At 45.2% G+C, this 16,753-nt stretch overlaps 1 protein-coding gene across 2 annotated transcripts in view; it reads left to right on the top strand.

Annotated features, from left to right (window-relative positions):
- Positions 1-16,753, top strand: part of LOC139366526 (neuroligin-3-like) — a 298,176-nt gene that overhangs the window by 163,873 nt on the left and 117,550 nt on the right. For both annotated transcript variants that reach the window (XM_071104129.1, XM_071104128.1), the window contains one exon: positions 4,577-4,762. In XM_071104129.1, the coding sequence (XP_070960230.1) occupies positions 4,577-4,762 (186 nt within the window). The remainder of the gene's footprint in view (positions 1-4,576; positions 4,763-16,753) is intronic.

The raw sequence follows: 16,753 nt of genomic DNA, 5'->3' as shown, positions 1-16,753 counted from the left end.
ACAAAGTCAGGGAGCCAAATGAACGGCTCTTTCACAAAGTCAGGGAGCCAAGTGAACGGCTCTTTCACAAAGTCAGGGAGACAAATGAACGGCTCTTTCACAAAGTCAGGGAGCCAAATGAACGGCTCTTTCACAAAGTCAGGGAGCCAAGTGAACGGCTCTTTCACAAAGTCAGGGAGCCAAGTGAACGGCTCTTTCACAAAGTCAGGGAGCCAAGTGAACGGCTCTTTCACAAAGTCAGGGAGCCAAATGAACGGCTCTTTCACAAAGTCAGGGAGCCAAATGAACGGCTCTTTCACAAAGTCAGGGAGCCAAATGAACGGCTCTTTCACAAAGTCAGGGAGACAAATGAACGGCTCTTTCACAAAGTCAGGGAGCCAAATGAACGGCTCTTTCACAGAAGCGATTCGGTTCCCGACGTTCACCTAAAAGATCAGTTCAAAAAGAGCCGTTTGTTCGCGATTGAACCATCACTACCTGTAAGGCAGATTCACTGTTGTTTCTCAAGGGGCGGCTGTGGAATCGTACCCATAGGCTGGCTACCTGTGGCCAGCCGGGTTCTGATTGGATGTGGATGTGTTAAGCCTAATACAGAGACTATTTATTTTGGCTGTTGCCCGTGTAGGTTATATATTTAAGCAATAAGGCACGAGGGGGTTTGTGGTATATGGCCAATCTCAGAGTGCCTGGACACAGCCCTTAGTTGTGGTATATTGGCCATATATCACAAACCCCCGAGGTGCCTTATTGCTATAATAAACTGGTTACCAATGTAATTACAGCAGTAAAAATAAATGTTTTGTCATACCCGTGGCATGCGGTCTGATATACCACGGCTTGTCAGCCAATCAGCATTTAGGGCTCGAACCACCCAGTTTATAATTGCAAATATACAATGACTATTTGCTGATATTTTGTGATATATGGCAACTTCACGTTGGATCACCAAGAAGAGCTGTAAATAAGTCTTCAATATGAGTGTGTCAACTTGCCTTCTGCTGATGTCCTGCCCCCCTTACCGCTGCCAAAAGGTGCCTATATTAAGGTGCCTCTATTAAGGTGCCTCTATTAAGGTGCCTCTATTAAGGTGCCTATATTAAGGTGCCTCTATTAAGGTGCCTCTATTAAGGTGCCTCTATTAAGGTGCCTATATGAAGGTGCCTATATGAAGGTGCCTATATGAAGGTGCCTCTATTAAGGTGCCTCTATGAAGGTGCCTCTATGAAGGTGCCTATATTAAGGTGCCTCTATTAAGGTGCCTCTATTAAGGTGCCTCTATTAAGGTGCCTATATTAAGGTGCCTATATTAAGGTGCCTATATGAAGGTGCCTATATTAAGGTGCCTATATTAAGGTGCCTATATGAAGGTGCCTATATGAAGGTGCCTCTATTAAGGTGCCTCTATGAAGGTGCCTCTATGAAGGTGCCTATATTAAGGTGCCTATATTAAGGTGCCTATATTAAGGTGCCTATATTAAGGTGCCTATATGAAGGTGCCTATATTAAGGTGCCTCTATGAAGGTGCCTCTATGAAGGTGCCTATATTAAGGTGCCTATATTAAGGTGCCTATATGAAGGTGCCTCTATGAAGGTGCCTATAGTAATATTATTATTTTTTTTATTATTATGAAAAGGAAAACCTGCACACTGCTCTTGCCAGATAGTATAATTTTGTTTTATTCAAGCTTAGGGCAACACGTCTGTCTTTTCACCTTCAACAGAACCTTAATGTATTATTAAATTATTCCCACACACCTGCAACAAGGTAGATCAGATGTAGGGGTGTTTTTCTAAATGTTAACGTCAGGTTTATTCGGATTGTTTAGATTTAGAGGCAGCCAGTCAACTCAATACTCAATGAATGCATGTCTGCATTCGTTTAATTTCCTTTTCCTGTCTGTTATTCCCCGTGTGTGTTCCAAACGGAACCATATTCTCTATCTAGTACACCACTTCTCACCAGGGCACATAGTACCCGATATAGGGAATGGGGAGCCATTTGGGATGCAACCCATGTTGAGGAGGGTTGATGGACACTGAGTCGATTGAGGGGTCCTCTGGGACGTCAGATGATTTAACATTCTATTACCCAACATACAGCTGGGCCTGAGCCCTGGAGACACCGTTATAGAGTGTGTGTGTGTGTGTGCGTGGGTGCGCGTCCCCCTCGCTCTCTCTCTCTCTCTCTCTCTCATATGTTTTGTACAGAGCCCTAGAGATGTAGTTATAGTGCCTCAGTGTTAAAATGAACACATTAAGTCCCAAAGAGAGGCTCAGTGTCACACGATATCATGTGAGAAGATAGGATTCAGTGGACATGTCTAGTCCATGTTCTGTACATTGGAAACATGTAGAGCCTTGTAAAACTGCTAACAGCTGATGTGTTCATGTTACTCTCCACTCGAGGTACAAGCCATAGCTGAAGGATTTAGTACTTTGCTTCCATTCAACCACATTAGTGAGGTCAGATCATTGATGTTGAGCGATTAGGCCTGGCTCGCAGTCAACATTCCAATTCATCCCAAAGGTGTTCAGTGGGGTTGAGGTCAGGGCTCTGTGCAGGCCAGTCAAGTTCTTCCACACAGATCTTGACAAACCATTGCTGTATGGACCTCGCTTTGTGCACGGGGGCAGGCAGCGTTCTCCTGGCATTCTCCTAAAATTTGACAAACTGACTTATTGGTAAGGTGGCACCCTATGATGGTGCCACGTTGAAAGTCACTGAGCTCTTCAGTAATGCCATTCTACAGCCAATGTTTGTCTATAGAGATTGCATGGTTGTGTGCTCAATTTTATACACATGTCAGCAACAGGTGTGGCTGAAATAGCCAGTGTTTATTTTTTTATCCGTTATTTTACAAGGTAAGTTGACTAAGAACACGTTCTCATTTACAGCAACGACCTGGGGAATAGTTACAGGGGAGAGGAGGGGGGTGAATGAGCCAATTGTAAACTGGGGATTATTAGGTAACCGTGATGGTTTGAGGGCCAGATTGGGAATTTAGCCAGGACACCGGGGTTAACACCCCTAGTCTTACGATAAGTGCCATGGGATCTTTAATGACCTCAGAGAGTCAGGACACACGTTTAACGTCCCATCCGAAAGACGGCACCCTACACAGGGCAGTGTCCCCAATCACTGCCCTGGGGCATTGAGATATTATTTAGACCAGAGGACAGAGTGCCTCCTACTGGCCCTCCAACACCACTTCCAGCAGCATCTGGTCTCCCATCCAGGGACTGACCAGGACCAACCCTGCTTAGCTTCAGAAGCAAGCCAGCAGTGGTATGCAGGGTGGTATGCATACTTTTGTACACTGGATAAACAAATAAACAAACAAATAAATTGTTTTGTTTTTGTTGAAATACAGGCCTACACTAAAGAGGTCATGATTTATGAGGGAACATTTCATCTACATTATTCAGGGCCTCTTAGTTTCCATCTCCCCTGCCTTTTCTCTCAGTGTCACAACACAACAGCACTCATAGATACATGTGGTTCTCATCACGGCGGGTCGATAGACAGGGTGATATGTGATCGTCCAGGGAGGCTCAACATTGATTTCCCATAATGTAGAGATGACATGTGGTCACACAGCCCTTTTATTTTTACCAACAATCATGTTCTCCAATAAGTCAGCATCTCACTGGAGAGCCAGAGAGCTTGATAGTTTGAGCTAAAAGGGATGGGGTAGAATGAGGGGATGGGGGGGATTTGTGGTCTTTGCAAGTTACCTTGACTTGGTAGAAACACTGTAATGTCACTTCATTTGGTCCCTTTTTTATCCTGAAGCTTCACATTGTACAACATACAACACACTGTACACCAGTGATTCCCGACCGTTCTTTGTGCTTGATGACCCACCTCAAGCTTTTGGAGTTGACTTAACCAAGTAGAGTCAACAAAAAACATATTCATCACCAGGCGTCCAGTCTTCACCTGGGACCCTAAAGGAATCAACCTCAACCTGGTCCACTCTTCACCTGGGACCCTAAAGGAATCAATCTCAACCAGGTCCAGGCTACACCTGGGACCCTAAAGGAATCAATCTCAACCAGGTCCAGTCTTCACCTGGGTCCCTAAAGGAATCAACTTCAACCAGGTCCAGTCTTCACCTGGGACCCTAAAGGAATCAATCTCAACCAGGTCCAGTCTTCACCTGGGACCCTAAAGGAATCAACCTCAACCAGGTCCAGTCTTCACCTGGGACCCTAAAGGAATCAATCTCAACCAGGCGTCCAGTCTTCACCTGGGACCCTAAAGGAATCAACCTCAAACAGGTCCAGTCTTCACCTGCGACCCTAAAGGAATCAATCTCAACCAGGCGTCCAGTCTTCACCTGGGACCCTAAAGGAAACAACCTCAACCAGGCGTCCAGTCTTCACCTGGGACCCTAAAGGAAACAACCTCAACCAGGTCCAGTCTGGGACCGAAACAGAATCAATCTCAACCAGGCGTCCAGTCTTCACCTGGGACCCTAAAGGAATCAACCTCAACCTACCTTTGGGAAACACAATTGCATCCCTGTTAGTGTTACATCATTGACTAACCCTGTATCTTCTGTGTCTGTTCCAGGGTTCCTGTCTACAGGAGACCAGGCAGCTAAGGGGAACTACGGCCTACTGGACCAGATCCAGGCTCTGAGGTGGATCAGTGAGAACATTGGATACTTCGGAGGAGACTCCAACCGTATCACGGTGTTCGGATCTGGGATAGGAGCATCCTGTGTCAGCCTGCTCACCCTCTCACACCACTCTGAAGGTAGGAACACACTCTGTCCATGATTAGTATGGGATGGGGGGATTGTGTACTGGATGTCACTGTGTCAGAATCAGTTGAGGAAGTCTGGTATTTAGTGGGTATTTACACTGAGCGGGAACTGGAACACGTTGTCGTACAAGACAATACAGAGCATCTCAAACATGCCCAGTGGGTGAAAGAACTGGGACGTTTTCAGCTTCCAGGTATTGTGTACAGATCCTTGCAGCATGGGGTTGTGCATTATCATGCTGAAAAATTAGGTGATGGCGACGGATGAATGGCACGACAATGGGCCTCAGGATCTCGTCACGGTCTCTCTGTCCATTCAAATTGCCATCGATAAAATGCAATAGTGTTCATTGTCCATTGTATAACCCCACCACCGTACTCTGTTCAGGACGTTGACATCAGAAAACTGCTTGCCCACTCGACACCATTGGCACCTGCATAGATTTAATCTGAGTATAGTCTGGTTTACAGTTGATTTACTGAAATAGATTTAATCTGAGTATCTAGTTTACAGTTGATTTACTGACATATATTTAACCTGAGTATCTGGTTTACAGTTGATTTACTGACATATATTTAACCTGAGTATCTGGTTTACAGTTGATTTACTGAAATAGATTTAATCTGAGTATCTAGTTTACAGTTGATTTACTGACATAACTGTTTTTGGGATTTGTTATCCGGAGATGCTTGGGGGGGTAAAGTGGATATCCAGTATCCAGGGACCACCACCCCTCCCCCAACCCCAACCCTGTATAATGGAACCATCCAAACATCTAATCATGACAGATGTTGCTTATCTAGTGGCTAACATCATGCCTCAACCACTCAATGGAGATGAACTGTTCATGATGGACCTGTTGCACACACAGACACAGACACACACACACACACACAGATACAGGACAGGAAGGACAGTATAGATGTCATGCTGCTCTTAACTGCTGCCTAACATGATGAACGGACACATGCTGGGTTGTGCTGTGGTTGTGTGCGTGTGCATGTGTGTGTGTGCGTATACTTGGGTGTGTGTGTGTGTGTGTGTGTGTGTGTGTGTGTAGTATGTATTTTTTATTAAATCCTTTAATAGTTCCTGGAACTTGTGTACATAGATTTATACGGGAAGCTCTATGAGCATCACGGAATTATGGCTCTCTCCGGATATACTGTCCCCTTTCCATTTAGCCAGCTGGGTTCTCAGTACATCCGACAGGAATAAAGAAGTGCCTGGGAAGAAGGCCGGTTGTGTTTGTTTCATGATTAACGACTCATGGTGTGATTGTGACAACGTACAGAAATTCAAGTCCTTTTGTTCACCCAACCTTGAATACCTCACAATCAAATACCAACCGCATTCCCTCCCAAGATAATTTTATTTTGTTATAGTCACAGCTGCGTATATTCCCCATCAAACTGATACCACGACGGCCCTCAAGGAGCTACACTGGACTTTATGTAAACTGGAAACCACATATCCTGAGGCCGCATTTATTGTAGCTGTGGATTTTAACAAAGCAAATTTGAGGAAAATGCTACCAAAGTTCTATCAACACATGGACTGTAGTACTCGCTCTGGTAAAACACTTGACCACTGCTACTCCCCTTTTCCAGAGGCCCTCCCCTGCCCAGAGGCCCTCCCATCCCCTGCCCAAACCCGAACCCACGGATAGAATGCAGCATTCGCGCAAAACTGAAAAGCGAGAACCACTGCATTCAACCATGGCAAGGTGATTGGGAATATGGTCAAATACAAACAGTGTAGTTTTTCCCTGCTTAAGGCAATCAAACAGGCAAAATTTCAGTACAGAGACAAAGTGGAGTCACAATTCAACGGCTCAGACACGAGATGTATGTGGCAGGGTCTACAGGTCTATAGACAATCACGGATTACAAAGGGACACCAACGTGAAGAAGTCGCAATAGTTCCTTTTAAACCTCAGGAGACTGAACAAATTTGGCTTGGCCCCTAAGACCCTCACAAACCTTTACAGATGCACAATTGAGAGCATCCTGTCGAGGTTGTATTGCCGCCGGGTACAGCAACTGCATCGCCCGCAACCGCAAGGCTTTCCAGAGGGTGGTACGATCTGCCAAATTCATCACCGGGGGCAAACTACCTGCCCTCTAGCACACCTACCTCACCCGATGTCACAGGAAGGCCAAAAAGATCATCAATGACATCAACCACCCGAGCCACTGCCTGTTCACCCCGCTATCATCCAGAATGTGAGGTCAGTACAGGTGCATCAAGGCTGGGACAGAGAGACTGAAAAACAGCCTCTGTCTCAAGGCCATCAGACTGTTAGCCATCACTAGTCAGCTACCACCCAGCTACTCAACCCTGCACCTTAGAGGCTGCTGCCCTATAGACATGGAATAACTGGTCACTTTAATAATGGAACACCAGTCACTTTAATAATGTTTACATACTGCTTTACTCATCTCATATATACAGTATTCTATTCTACGGTATTTAGTCAATGCCACTCTGACATTACTCATCCTAATATTTAAATATTTCTACATTCCATTCTTTTACTTTTAGATGTGTGTATTGTTGTGAATTGTTAGATACTAACTTACTGCACTGTTGAAGCTAGAAAGACACGCATTTCACTACACCTGCAATAACATCTGCCAAAAATGTGATTGTGGCCAATAACATTTGATTTTGATATTAGGTAGCTTGTTACAGCAAATACGTTAACAAGGTCCCACTTTGTAGATGTTCAACAGATGGTCATACTATCAACAAACTATCTGTTGATAAGCAACTGCTTGTTAAGGTTACAGTTCGGTTTAGAATAAAGATTAAGGTAAGAATTAAGGTTAGGGTTAGGGCTAGGGTTAATCCATTTTTAAGCATTCGCCATGTAATGCTACATATGAGCAAGGACCTTACACAGAAACACGTTACATGGCAGATCGTCAAGGAAGGAAGGACAGAAGGAAGAAAGGACAGACGGACGGATGGGAGGGAGGAAGGAAAGTAAATGATTACCATAATTGTATTTTTACCAACTGGGAATTCCTGGCTTGGTTTTATGATGAAGGCGCCCACCCCCATGTGTTTATAAAGAGACCATTTCAGCACCACTGCTTTGTTTAAAGGACCAGGTTTTATCCAATTACAGGACACAGTTTTTGTTTCTAATTGGCATTAAAGCGTTACTAATTGCCTTTTGGTTTCCCTTCAGATAAATGGCTTCCGTTTGAATTTTTACCATAAATGCATTTTTTATTCAGCCTCCGTAATGCTACGCTCCGTGTACCATGATATTATACAGCCTCAGAAACCAGATCCTCTCTGCCTCCTCCTTTCTAAATTGGACATTACCGGGGCTGCTGGAGTTTGTTGCCTCTTGAATAGATATGTATGATACCCTAGTACTCAGTTTGACCAGATAAAGGAGAACAGAGTGAAACTAGTGAGATGGTTGATAATTGAAGTAGGAAGCTTTCCATCACGACAGGGCCTCTTGTGAGGAGTGTTACCAACGGCAATCACATTCCCCCCTACTCTCTCACTGCTCTCTCTCCACCTCTCTCTCTGTCTCTGTCGCTCTCTCGTGTAATTACGTGAAGTTTCAGACTGAAGTGGGCCTTCCTTTCTAAAAGTGACAGGAAAAACTAGAGATTAAATAGATTTCCACATCTGCTTATAAAAACAGCACTTATTCTCGCTCTGCTTCTCTCCCTCCCTCCCTCCCTCCCTCCCTACCCCCTCCCTCCCTCCCTCCCTTCCTCTCCCTCTCTCCCCCTCTCCCTCCCTCCCTAAACCTGTTTGGTTGTCTATGTAGCCTAGGCAATAGAACCCCAACAACAACTAAACCAGAGCGCCCAAACCACTCAGCGACGTGGAATTTGAAGTAAAATCTATAATCAAATGAATTATAAACCATGGCACTTGCAGCTAGCACACCTGACTGCAGTAGCTGTTGGTGTTGGACAGCATCCAGATGTCCTTGCCTGTGTCATCCCGGTGTATACGGTATTACCAGTAGTGCCCACACAAGGGGCGCATTACATTTGTTTTACGTTAAAAAAAAGCACCAAAAAAATGTCAATTGCCAGAATGGTAACAAAATGCTAACAAGTATCAATGAATCCCCATAGAGAATGCTAGGTAAGTGCTAACAAACACATGCAAACATTTACTACTAAGACAGACAACCCAGTTCACAAGTCATAAAAACATCTATAAAACAGCAAGGATCTGAATGGATATTCAGTGTGTGACAGGTTAGTATAGCGGTGAACCTATAGGTCTACAGTGGTGAACCTATAGGTCTTCAGTGGTGAACCTATAGGCCTTCAGTGTGTGACAGGTTAGTATAGTGGTGAACCTATAGGTCTTCAGTGGTGAACCTATAGGCCTTCAGTGTGTGACAGGTTAGTATAGTGGTGAACCTATAGGTCTTCAGTGGTGAACCTATAGGTCTTCAGTGGTGAACCTATAGGTCTTCAGTGGTGAACCTATAGGTCTTCAGTGTGACAGGTTAGTACAGTGGTGAACCTATAGGTCTTTAGTGGTGAACCTATAGGTCTTCAGTGGTGAACCTATAGGTCTTCAGTGGTGAACCTATAGGTCTTCAGTGGTGAACCTATAGGCCTTCAGTGGTGAACCTATAGGTCTTTAGTGGTGAACCTATAGGTCTTCAGTGTGACAGGTTAGTACAGTGGTGAACCTATAGGTCTTCAGTGGTAAACCTATAGGTCTTCAGTGGTGAACCTATAGGCCTTCAGTGGTGAACCTATAGGTCTTCAGTGGTGAACCTATAGGTCTTCAGTGGTGAACCTATAGGTCTTCAGTGTGTAACAGGTTAGTACAGTAGTGAACCTATAGGTCTTCAGTGGTGAACCTATAGGCCTTCAGTGTGTGACAGGTCAGTACAGTGGTGAACCTATAGGTCTTTAGTGGTGAACCTATATGTCTTCAGTGTGTGACAGGTCAGTACAGTGGTGAACCTATAGGTCTTCAGTGGTGAACCTATAGGTCTTCAGTGTGTGACAGGTTAGTACAGTGGTGAACCTATAGGCCTTCAGTGTGACAGGTTAGTACAGTGGTGAACCTATAAGCCTTCAGTGTGTGACAGTTTGGTACAGTGGTGAACCTATAGGTCTTCAGTAGTGAACCTATAGGTCTTCAGTGTGTGACAGTGGTGAGTGAACCTATAGACCTTCAGTGTGTGACAGGTTAGTACAGTGGTGAACCTATAGGTCTTCAGTGTGTGACAGGTTAGTACAGTGGTGAACCTATAGGTCTTCAGTGTGTGACAGGCTGGTGATTCTGAAAGGACAACAACAGTAATACCAGACACTCATGTAGGAGAGAGAACGTTATGTAAAACACAAAGGGCCAGTGGGGTAGTGGAGGGGATACGAAGGTATAAGCAGGGTACCCACTTCATTTTTTCAGTGGGCATTTCGTTTACTCACCTCTTTAATCCCGACTGATATGTATCGAAGTAGTGTAATGGAGGTATACGACTTAACAACCGTGTAGAACAATAGAGAAATTATACACAAAGTAGTCTACACAATCGGAAAGCAGGTAAATTATATTCACATGCACGCCCGCACACAGCCTAGTTTCAGCGGAATATCATCCGCAGGCAGCAAGAGTCTGCAGCTCACAACTGGTTCTGGCATGGAGCAGCCTGACAGAAGTGTGACATCGGTAGCCGGTAGGGTATGAAATACGTTTCAACTGATGATATCTCCCAGTAAATGCTAACTAAGGCAACAATGGGTATGCAAACCAAGTATTGAAAAAGTGTAGACCGAAGTGTTGGTTTGTAGGCTATTGTCATCATGCGCTGTTAGCATCAGAAGCGTAGTAGACAGCTAACAAAAAACTAGCCAACTTTACCCAGTTATCTTGGTCCTTTTTTAGAGAGACAAGCTGCAGAAGGAGGGGCTACAATTCCCAATCATTTATCAGTGCAATTTTGACAGCCAACTACAGTAGCTGAAAAAGTTTGAGAGTTTATCAAATGTTCCTTGGTTAGATTTTAGCTCATCTTGCTAGCATTAGTTGTTGAAACTTGTTGTTGTGCACAACTGAAGGAGAGAGAGGCTACCTTTTCATGGTTGTTTGATCAATAAGAATGTAAAGTTACCACATGGAAGAGGACTCCTGTGGTATTTAGGTATTTGCAGAAATTCATTCAGGTGTATTTTGTGGCTTTTGGCGAATGTGTTCTAATGATCTAAAGTCGCGCTGTTGCTACTTCCTGTAAACACACAGTCCAGTTCAATGTGAATGTTGGCAGGCCCTACTTCCTGTAAACACACAGTCCAGTTCAATGTGGATGATGGCAGGCCCTACTTCCTGTAAACACACAGTCCAGTTCAATGTGATTGATGGCAGGCCCTACTTCCTGTAAACACACAGTCCAGTTCAATGTGAATGTTGGCAGGCCCTACTTCCTGTAAACACACAGTCCAGTTCAATGTGGATGATGGCAGGCCCTACTTCCTGTAAACACACAGTCCAGTTCAATGTGATTGATGGCAGGCCCTACTTCCTGTAAACACACAGTCCAGTTCAATGTGAATAATGGCAGGCCCTACTTCCTGTAAACACACAGTCCAGTTCAATGTGAATGATGGCAGGCCCTACTTCCTGTAAACACACAGTCCAGTTCAATGTGAATGATGGCAGGCCCTACTTCTTGTAAACACACAGTCCAGTTCAATGTGAATAATGGCAGGCCCTACTTCCTGTAAACACACAGTCCAGTTCAATGTGGATGATGGCAGGTCCTACTTCCTGTAAACACACAGTCCAGTTCAATGTGAATGATGGCAGGCCCTACTTCCTGTAAACACACAGTCCAGTTCAATGTGGATGATGGCAGGCCCTACTTCCTGTGAACACACAGTCCAGTTCAATGTGAATGATGGCAGGCCCTACTTCCTGTAAACACACAGTCCAGTTCAATGTGAATGATGGCAGGCCCTACTTCCTGTAAGCACACAGTCCAGTTCAATGTGGATGATGGCAGGCCCTACTTCCTGTAAACACACAGTCCAGTTCAATGTGAATAATGGAAGGCCCTACTTCCTGTAAACACACAGTCCAGTTCAATGTGAATGATGGCAGGCCCTACTTCCTGTAAACACACAGTCCAGTTCAATGTGAATAATGGAAGGCCCTACTCCCTGTAAACACACAGTCCAGTTCAATGTGAATGATGGCAGGCCCTACTTCCTGTAAACACAAAGTCCAGTTCAATGTGAATGATGGAAGGCCCTACTCCCTGTAAACACACAGTCCAGTTCAATGTGAATGATGGCAGGCCCTACTTCCTGTAAACACAAAGTCCAGTTCAATGTGAATGATGGAAGGCCCTACTCCCTGTAAACACACAGTCCAGTTCAATGTGAATGATGGCAGGCCCTACTTCCTGTAAACACAAAGTCCAGTTCAATGTGAATGATGGCAGGCCTGTGTGGCAAATGGCTTGTTTGTATAAAGGCCTACTGTAGTTCTGATTGGCTATAGCACACCGATCTATGGCTCTATTTTCCCTCAGCTTGCATTTTTTCACTATTCTGAATGTCTAAATCAATCAATCAAATGTATTTATAAAGCCCTTTTTACATCAGCAGATGTCACAAAGTGCTGCACAGAAACCCAGCCTAAAACCCCAAACAGCAAGCAATGCAAATGTAGAAGCACAGTGGCTAGGAAAAACTCCATAGAAACGCAGGAAACTATAGAGAAACCAGGCTCTGAGGGGTGGCCAGTTCTCTGTACCGGGTGAAGATTATAAGAATACATGGCCATTTAAAGCCAGATTGTTCTTCATGTGTTTAAACGTTCATAGATGACCAGCAGGGTCAAATAATAATCACAGTGCTTGTAGAGGGTACAACAGGTCAGTACCTCAAGGAGTAAATGTCAGTTGGCTTTTCATAGCCGAGCATTCAGAGGTCGAGACAGCAGGTGCGGCAGAGAGAGAGTGGAAAACAGCACGTCTGGTGAACAGGTCAGGGTTCCCTAGCCGCAGGCGGAACAGTTCTTTGTGTTGAAATACTGAAGGTTTTCAACTCTTGTTATGGTGGTGATTTGACAACATTACAATCAGGGTGTTGAATTGGACTCGCATTTTTCTGGTCTCGGTCTTGACTCAGTCTCTCCCTGGTCTTGACTCAGTCTCCCCCTGGTCTTGACTCAGTCTCCCCCTGGTCTTGACTCAGTCTCCCCCTGGTCTCGACTCAGTCTCCCCCTGGTCTCGACTCAGTCTCCCCCTGGTCTCGACTCAGTCTCCCCCTGGTCTCGACTCAGTCTCCCCCTGGTCTCGACTCAGTCTCCCCCTGGTCTCGACTCAGTCTCCCCCTGGTCTTGACTCGGACTCAGACCCCTTGTCCCCCTCCTGGTCTCGGTCTCGACTCAGTCTCCCCCTGGTCTTGACTCGGACTCAGACCCCTTGTCCCCCTCCTGGTCTCGGTCTTGACTCAGGCTCCCCCTGGTCTTGACCTAGTCTCCCCCTGGTCTTGACTCAGTCTCCCCCTGGTCTTGACTCGGACTCAGACCCCTTGTCCCCCTCCTGGTCTCGGTCTTGACTCAGTCTCCCCCTGGTCTTGACTCAGACTCAGACCCCTTGTCCCCCTCCTGGTCTCGGTCTCGACTCAGTCTCCCCCTGGTCTTGACTCAGTCTCCCCCTGCTCTTGACTCAGACTCAGACCCCTTGTCCCCCTCCTGGTCTCGGTCTCGACTCAGTCTCCCCCTGGTCTTGACTCAGTCTCCCCCTGCTCTTGACTCAGACTCAGACCCCTTGTCCCCCTCCTGGTCTCGGTCTCGACTCAGTCTCCCCCTGGTCTTGAATCAGTCTCCCCCTGGTCTTGACTCGGACTCAGACCCCTTGTCCCCTTCCCGGTCTCGGTCTTGACTCAGTCTCCCCCTGGTCTTGAATCGGACTCAGACCCCTTGTCCCCCTCCTGGTCTCGGTCTCGACTCAGTCTCCCCCTGGTCTTGACTCAGTTTCCCCCTGGTCTTGACTCGGACTCAGACCCCTTGTCCCCTTCCTGGTCTCGGTTTTGACTCAGTCTACCCCTGGTCTTGACTCAGACTCAGACCCCTTGTCCCCTTCCCGGTCTCGGTCTTGACTCAGTCTACCCCTGGTCTTGACTCGGACTCAGACCCCTTGTCCCCTTCCCGGTCTCGGTCTTGACTCAGTCTCCCCCTGGTCTTGAATCGGACTCTGACCCCTTGTCCCCCTCCTGGTCTCGGTCTTGACTCAGTCTCCCCCTGGTCTTGACTCAGTCTCCCCCTGGTCTTGACTCAGTCTCCCCCTGGTCTTGACTCGGACTCAGACCCCGGACTCAGACCCCCCTCCTGGTCTCGGTCTTGACTCAGTCTCCCCCTGGTCTTGACTCAGTCTCCCCCTGGTCTCGACTCGGACTCAGACCCCTTGTCCCCTTCCTGGTCTCGGTCTTGACTCAGTCTCCCCCTGGTCTTGACTCGGACTCGATTTACTCCAGTCTGGTCTCGCTTTAGGTGGTCTCGAACACAACACTGATAGATATGTACATATAGGTAGGGATAACGTGACTGGCAACATGATAGATAATAAACAGTGACAACACCGACTGTGAGGAGTGAAAAGCGTTAGTGCAAAACGGGTCAATGCAGATAGTCCTGGGAGCTATTAACTATTTAACTAATTGCAGTATTTATCAAACGTATGGCTTGGTGGGTAGTAGCTGTTCAGGGTCCTGTTATTTCCAGACTTGGTGCACCGGTACCACTTGCAGTGCGGTAGCAGAGAGAACAGTCTAGACTTAAGCTGCGCTGCAGGTGTAACTGACCTCAAGAAGCTCCCATTTTGCTTGTTGTGTTTCTATGTAAACAAACACACTGGCTCAAACAGCTGCTTTGGGAAGGTAGTAGCAGGAAACTTCATACTGTAAAATGATCAAACAGCTGCTTTGGGAAGGTAGTAGCAGGAAACTTCATAATGAAAAATGATCAAACAGGTGATATGATGAACACGATCTGCTTTATCCATTAACCTAGTTCACAAGTTGACTGCAGGTATTATTTAAAACGTGCAAATATTAAAAAGTATTACGAAACGGTATTGGAAAATAATACTAAGGATATTTTTTTTAAATACAAACGATATATTACCCATCACTAGTAGCTGTGTAGGATTGGAATAGTGATTTCCTATCCCTGTAAGTGGACTGCTAGCGTCCAGGGAAAGTGCTTTCTATTGAGTTTCCTCAGACTGACATGCTCTGTGAATGAAAATTAAATCAGGAAATAAGATTGTAAACAACGCTGTATTGTTCTTCTCTGGGGTTTGACTTGGCTGATTTAACCATGAATAAAATATATGCTGATATGTTCTGTTATTCCTGATACCGTATCGTAGAAAAAGAGGCTGTGTCACATGCAGTACAATGTGTTCCACATCTGGAGGTCCCATGTAAGCTCAGTCGGTAGAGCATGGAGCTTGTACTGCCAGGGTCGTGGGTTCAATTACCACGGGGAATAGTACAAAAAAATGTGTGCACTGTACAGTCGTGGCCAAAAGTTATGAGAATGACAAATGTTCATTTTCACATAGTCTGCTGCCTCCGTTTGTATGATGGCAATTTGCATATACTCCAGAATGTTATGAAGAGTGATCAGAGGAATTGCAATTAATTGCAAAGTCCCTCTTTGCCATACACATGAACTGAATCCCCCAAAAAACATTTCCACTGAATTTCAGCCCTGCCACAAAAGGACCAGCTGACATCATGTCAGTCATTCTCTTGTTAATACAGGTGTAAGTGTTGACGAGGACAAGGCTGGAGATCACTCTGTCTTGCTGATTGAGTTCGAATAACAGACTGGAAGCTTCAAAAGGAGGGTGGTGCTTGGAATCATTGTTCTTCCTCTGTCAACCATGGTTACCTGCAAGGAAACACGTGCCATCATCATTGTTTTGCCCAAAAAGAGCTTCACAGGCAAGGATATTGCTGCCAGTAAGATTGCACCTAAATCAATCATTTATCAGATCATCAAGAACTTCAAGGAGAGTGGTTCATTTGTTGTGAAGAAGACTTCAGGGCGCCCAAGAAAGTCCAGCAAGTGCAAGGACCGTCTCCTAAAGTTGATTCAGTTGCGGGATCGGGGCACCACCAGTACAGAGCTTGCTCAGGAATGGCAGCAGGCAGGTGTGAGTGCATCTGCACACACAGTGAGGCGAAGACTTTTGGAGCCACATCTCTCCAGGAAAAACATCAGGGACTGATGCAGTGGAAATTATTTTGGGGGATTCAGTTCATTTGCATGGCAAAGAGGGACTTTGCTATTAATTGCAATTCATCTGATCACTCTTCATAACATTCGGGAGTATATGCAAATTGCCATCATGCAAACTGAGGCAGCAAACTTTGTGAAAATTAATATTTGTGTCATTCTCAAAAATGTGGGTCACGACTGCATGTGTGTGTAACTGTAATAACCTCTAACTACTACAGTGAGCAGTGGGTAGACTGATACAAATGATCTGTGACCCTGACTGCATTAGCATTAACAACACTAGCAAACTAGCAACACTAGCAACATTAGCAACATTAATAACATTAGCAACACTAGCAACAATAGCAACATTAGCACACTAGCAACATTAGCAACATTAGCAACATTAATAACATTAGCAACACTAGCAACAATAGCAACATTAGCAACATTTGCAACATTAACAACATTAGCTAAATTAACAACATTAACAACACTAGCAACCTTAGCAACATTAGCAACTAGCAACCTTAGCAACATTAGCAACTAGCAACATTAACAACTATCAACATTAGCAACTAACAACATTAATTAACATTAGCAATATTAACAACATTAGCAACTAGCAACATTAACAACATTAGCAACATTAGCAACATTAACAACATGAACAACATTAGCAACATTAGCAACATTAGCAACATTAGCAACATTAACAATGTCAGCAGCATGAACAA

The sequence above is a fragment of the Oncorhynchus clarkii genome, chromosome 14 (genome assembly GCF_045791955.1).
Source record: "Oncorhynchus clarkii lewisi isolate Uvic-CL-2024 chromosome 14, UVic_Ocla_1.0, whole genome shotgun sequence".
NCBI classification, from domain to species: domain Eukaryota; kingdom Metazoa; phylum Chordata; class Actinopteri; order Salmoniformes; family Salmonidae; genus Oncorhynchus; species Oncorhynchus clarkii.
This window is presented reverse-complemented; position numbering and strand designations above follow the sequence as displayed.